General features: G+C 58.2%; 1 protein-coding gene across 1 annotated transcript in view; it reads right to left on the bottom strand.

Moving 5' to 3' along the window:
• Window positions 1–4,209, bottom strand: part of EHD1 (EH domain containing 1) — a 21,032-nt gene extending 16,823 nt beyond the window's left edge. The window contains exon 1 of the mRNA XM_004713519.2: window positions 4,139–4,209. Within this exon, the coding sequence (XP_004713576.2) occupies window positions 4,139–4,209 (71 nt within the window). The remainder of the gene's footprint in view (window positions 1–4,138) is intronic.
• Between the last annotated feature and the right edge of the window lie 1,413 nt (window positions 4,210–5,622).

Genomic DNA, 5,622 nt, shown 5'->3' with positions numbered 1-5,622 from the left:
CCGTGCGGTTGGAAAGCGGGAAATCGGGGGTCCCGCGCGAGGCGGCCACGAGCGCTGCCTGTACGCCCCTCCACCTCGCCGCACGACTCCGGGAAACACTGCCAGGCCCCCCAGGGCTCTGAAGTTACACCCCATCTCCAGTGTGAACCCAACTTGACCCTTCCCAAGGGAGACTGCGAAATGTCAAAGGCCCCTCCTTTCCTGCACGGCCCTTTCTTGCTTCCTCATCTGGTCCTGCTTCACTGACACCCACTCGCCTTCACGTTTTATGTTTTTGGGGGAAGGGCGAACCAGAAAGGAGGCACCCAGGAAGTGCAATGGCGAGGCCCTGGCAGGTGGCAACGGTCGGGAGGACTCCCAGCGAGCGCCCCTGCGTGCAACAGAGGGATCGAACCTTGCAGGGCGGGCAGGCCTGAGCTCCCCTCAGGCCAACAGGGCTGGGCCCCGGGAGGACCGCGGGCAGCAGCAGGGACCTGCCAGCCTGACCCCTGGCACAGGAGGCCCAGGCCGGGCTCCCTGAAGCGCTGCCCAGGGGGACGGGGAGAGAGGAAGCTGAGGTCTTCTGGCCGCTTGAGGGTCAAGGAAGTGAAATCGGAAATTCCCTCTGGGGAAATGGGGGCCAACCATGACATCTTGTGGGAACTTCGGGGAATTTGAACCCAACTTCGGGGAATTTGAACCCAACTACTTCCCTTCCTCTCAGGATCGCCGTGGTGACTACCTTTTACTCAGATCTGACTGGCCGTGGCTGCGCCCGCAGCCACCCGCTTACCACTTCCTGGCTGACCCATTAGGCTTGTTGTCCTTCCATCATGCCTGGCCACACCTAGTTCCTCTTGGCTGCCTGGGCTGATGAGAATTTTCAGGGGGTGATGTCAGAACCTTGGGGGCTGTGATTGTTATGTAACCAGTATGTGGGCACCCCCCCCCTCCCAACACACACGCTCACACACACAGCGTGGGTGGTGGTGAAGGGAATCTCTTGGGCAGATCCAAATTGAACCTTCCTGGAGGCGTGGAAGCCTGGCCGACTGGGTACCTCGAGCCAGGAAGAAAGCAGGGTGGGTGGGAGGCTACTGGGGCTGGGGTGGGCATAGGGGTGGGGCAGCAAAACAAAAGACTAGCTTAGGGGAGAGGAGAGGCTTGGTCACCTGTCCCTTCTGCCTGTAGTAGGATCAGGTAGGTGCTGCTGAGGGAAAGAGGGATGATGCTCCATGGGGATGTTTCCTTCTCCACACTCAGCCTGCCTCTCAGCCTGCTTCTTCCCTCCTCTTAGTTGTTTGAGGGCAAACCCCCATTTCCCGCAGCCTGCCCCTGGGGGGTGGATGATTGATACCCACGAGAAAGGAATGGACAGTTGAGGGGGCCGTGCACTCAGGGGAGGCTGGGAGGACAGGCCCTCCCTCAACGTTCTCCTCAGATCAGGTGACAGCGGACCAGTAAAATCACTCCAAAGGTCCCCTGGAGTTAAGGAGTAAATGGGAGTGGTTAGGGGAGAAGGGGGGACCTCACTGAGAAAGGAGGGCGGGGTGGGCTGCAGTGTGAAAGGCTGGTGGCTAAAGAGGCAAAGGCAGTGGATGCTCCTCTGTGCAGGAGGGGCCCCAAAAGGGAGCAGGATCTGGTTGGTGGGCAGAAGGAAGGCAGGCTGGATTTGTGCTGGGAGAAGGGACCAGAGGCCCTCAGTGTGGGCCTGGAGGGTGGGGGACATGGCATTGGGGAATGGGGCAGGACATGTTCCCCATGTGGTCCTCTGCACTTGACTCCATGCCGCTAACGGGCTCTCCCTTCCCCCCAGCAGAGGGAATAGGAAAGAGAGGTCTGGTGACCCCTTGCTCCAAACTAGCCTTTTGTCTCTGTCGCCATCCTGCCGGGGTGCCTGGAAGGGCCTTCTGCAGATAACCTGGCTGGTGCCTCCCGGCTCCTGGGACCGGCTGCTCCTTCTATTGTTCTTCAGAAAAGGGTGCATTTTGTGCCAGCAAATGTGTGTCCAGTGCAGCTGACTCTCCCTGAGGCCCAGCAGCCTCCTGGGTGGGGGCCTTCTTGCCCAGGCCCTGCTATCCTGCCTGTCCAGGGCCCATTCGGCCCTGTCCTACAAGCACAGGCTCTGGGGAGTCCCCGCCTCATCGCTTTCTCCCAGAATCACCCTCCCAATGTCGCCTCTCCTTGCTCTGCAAAGAGCAAGCCTTTTTGTTCTGCGGAGGGGACACGGCGGCACGTTCCTGCTGTTCTCGTCTTTTGCGCTCACTGGCGGGGAGGCTCTAAGTCATCTTGGAAACACTGGCATCAAGTTGATTCTGACTTACAGGACAAGGCAGAACTGCCCCTTTGGGGTTTCCGAGGCTGGACATCTTTTTAGGGAGCAGACTGCCTCATCTTTCTCCCCTAGAGCGGCTGGCGGTTTCAAACTGCTGACCTTGTGGCCAGCCACTCAGCGCGTACGTAGCCCAGTACTCTGCCAGGGCTCCTTAGACATCCTGGATGTTTCCTCAACTATGTCGAAGATATCTGAGGATCAATTCCTGAGGTCGAGCATTTGTCATTTCGGTCGATGGCAATGAGCTTCCCACCGGGCAGTGGGACCCGTCGTAGTCTGGGCGTTTCTTCCACACTCAGCCTCCTCTGCTCTCACCCCAAGGCCCTCGACACATGAAGAACATTCCAGAATAAACAAAATGCGGGATCTCGCTCTCACCTTTAGCTCCCGCGTGCTGCTGTAACAAACGTCACGAGGGGGTGACTAACAGACAAATGTATTTCCTCTTTGTTGAGGAGGGTGCCACCATGTCTCCTCTCAGCTTGTGCTTCTCGGTTCCTCTGTCGACCTTCAGGGGATGGCGCTCCGTCTCTGTCCTCTCTGTACCGCCTCTCTGCACTCCGACTGGCCGAAAACTCCCCGCACGAATATGAACCTCTCACCACCGTCCAGTGGACGCCGACTCACAGGGACCCCTGTAGGACAAGGTAGAACTGCCCCTCGGGGTTTCTGAAAGCCTCATCTTTTTCCCGTGGAGCGGCTGGTGGTTTCGAACTGCTGACCTTGTGGTTAGCAGCCCAATACATAACTACTACACTAGTATGTTCCTCTACATTAATATGCCCCCATTAATATAATCATAAAGGGAACCCGGTTCCCAAGCGGGATTATGTCCACAGGCATAAAAACAACCAAACACACTGCCATTGCGTCCACTCTGACTCATAGTGGCCCCGCTGGACAGAGTAGAACTGCCCCCATGAGTTTCCAAGACTCACTCTTGATGGGGTAAGAAAGCTCATCTTTCTCCTGCACGGCTCCTGGGGGCCTCACAGGTACATGGCTTAGGGCTGCTATCTTCCACACATTTGGGGTGAGACAAGGTGAGGCACAATTCAACCCATCACAACATCCTGGGTGGACTCTTCCATAGCCAGAGAGAGACGATGTCCCGATGCCTGCGGGGCACGGATGGGCCATGAAGACATTCTGTTGAGCTCAATAAGTTGGCCGCAAGAGGACAAGTCCTGTACGGCCTCACACACATGCGAGAAGCAGAGAACTGGAAGTCAGAGATGATTCTGGGGTCACTAGGACAGGGAGGGAAGGGGCAAGGGATGGTGGTGGTGTTTGGAGGCCGTTGGTTTATGTGAATGGCGATGGAACATTTGGGATAAGGAGAGAGACGGAGGAGGTACCACCTGAAAAACGTCACCAGTGTCATTGATACATAGCCGTGCTGTGACGGGTCTTTTGATGTCCCGTGTTTTCGTCATGCTGATGGGATACATGTGGCAGCTGCTAGGTGCTATGTGAATGAAGCCGGGTTCTCTAGAGAAGCCAAGCCAGTGACGCTTGCCTGAGGGTGTCCCTCGCAAGAGACTGATATTGAGAAATGGCCCACCCAGTTAGAAGTGGGTTCAGGCCAGTCCAGTTCAAGTCCTTGGGTCAGAACGTAAGCCGCGGCTTCTCCCGGCTCCTGCAGCTGCAGGGGCTGATGAATGGGAAGCAGGAAGATGAAGCCGGAAGAGCTGTGGTGGAGGCTGAGCTGAATGAATCCAAGGCTGGGAGGCCCGAAGATGGCTCTTAGGGCCGGCAGGCGCTGTTGCAGGAGGTCAACCAGCTGGCCGCAGCATCCGAATCCGGCAGTAGAAGTGAGCTCACGTCCACACACGGTCAGCTGATACTAAGAGCAGGCCAGACACTCGGCGAAAGCTCCCTCGAATCGTGTCCATGCTGCGACAGATTAAGGAGGTGGCCCCGAATCGGGACCCCCTCTACGTTGGGAAGAGGAAGGCCGGAGAAGAACGGATGCGTGGGAATGATGGTGGCCCTGCAGAGGAGAGAGTACGGACAGCACCCCGGACGGCCAAAAGGACAAACATCTGTCTTGGAGGAAGTACAGCCCGGAGGCTCCGCAGAGGCAACGGTGGAGAGGCTTGGTCTCACGTCCTTGGGACATGTCAGGAGAGGCCAGTTCCTGGGGAAGGACAGCGTGTTGGGTAAAGCGGAGCGGTGTCGAAATAGAGGAAGGCCCTCCACCGATGGATTGACACAGCAGCGGCAACAGCGCCTCCAGCCGCGATTGGGAGACTGAGCGAGCGGTGTTTCCCTGCTGGGCGTAGGGTCGCGGTGGGCACCTGATGACAACTCTACCCTAGTCTCCCCACAACTGCTTGACTGTCTTCTAGAAGATTCCCTCCTGGAGGTGACCGCACCATGCATCGCACGAGGGGCCCACCCAAGGGGACGTAAAGCTCACTAACTCTCCTAGGTGGCCTTGAGCCAGGCTCCCCCTGCACAGGGACTCTGTGTACAGCAGACCAGGGTGACGCACGGTGACTCCATCGTGACTTCCAACTCATGGGGACGCCGTGTGCAACAGGACACCACACTGCCCGGTGTCCGCCGCCCCGCAAGGGTGGTTTGAGCCCATCTGTGCAGCCACGGCATCCGGCCCTCCTCTCCAGGGTCTTTTTCTGTGCTAAGCAGGAAGCCCTCCTCCGGGGGCTCTCACCAGGAGTCGGTCAGAACGGACTGGAGGGGAGGGGGTGAACACAGTGGGTTCTCCGGGGCCTTGGCCCCGGCTGGTCCTTTTGTCTGCTGTGGTCTCCCTCGGAGACTGTCCCAGGCGCCCTGCCTTGTTCCATTCAGATCTGTCCTTTGGGCCCTTGTCAATGGAAGAGGGGAACCGTCCAGCTCACAGAGGCCGGAGTAGAGTTGCACACGGGACAAATACTGTATGTAATGCGCAGTGCACGGCCTCTCCTCCCCCGCCCTCCCCCCGGGGGAGCCTGAGTCATTCCCATCCTGTCCTGCGATCTCAGCCCCCACCCCCACTGCCTTTCTGCTTGTATTTGCTATTCCCTTGGCATATTCTTTCCATCAGACGATTTTGTAAAGCCCAGACTCGTGTGTGTGTGTGTGTGTGTGTGTGTGTGTGTGTGTGTGTGTGCACGCTCTCTCCTCAAAAGAGGACATTCAGGCTCCTGGACACAACTGTCACCTGGGCCACAGCCAGCCGGTGACCAGGGGCCTCGGGTGGGTGGGCCCAGGCTAAACTTCCTGGGCTAGCCCTAGAAGTCAAAGGGTTTGTCTCCCTCCAGCATAACGTGGTGCGCTCTGAGGGGTCCGCCCCGGAGATGCAC

The sequence above is a fragment of the Echinops telfairi genome, unplaced genomic scaffold (assembly GCF_000313985.2).
Source record: "Echinops telfairi isolate 266 unplaced genomic scaffold, ASM31398v2 ScPeMD7_7417;HRSCAF=8455, whole genome shotgun sequence".
In the NCBI taxonomy this organism is placed as follows: Eukaryota; Metazoa; Chordata; class Mammalia; order Afrosoricida; family Tenrecidae; genus Echinops; species Echinops telfairi.
Note: the sequence above shows the minus strand (reverse complement) of the source record. Positions and strands in the feature narration are given on the sequence as shown.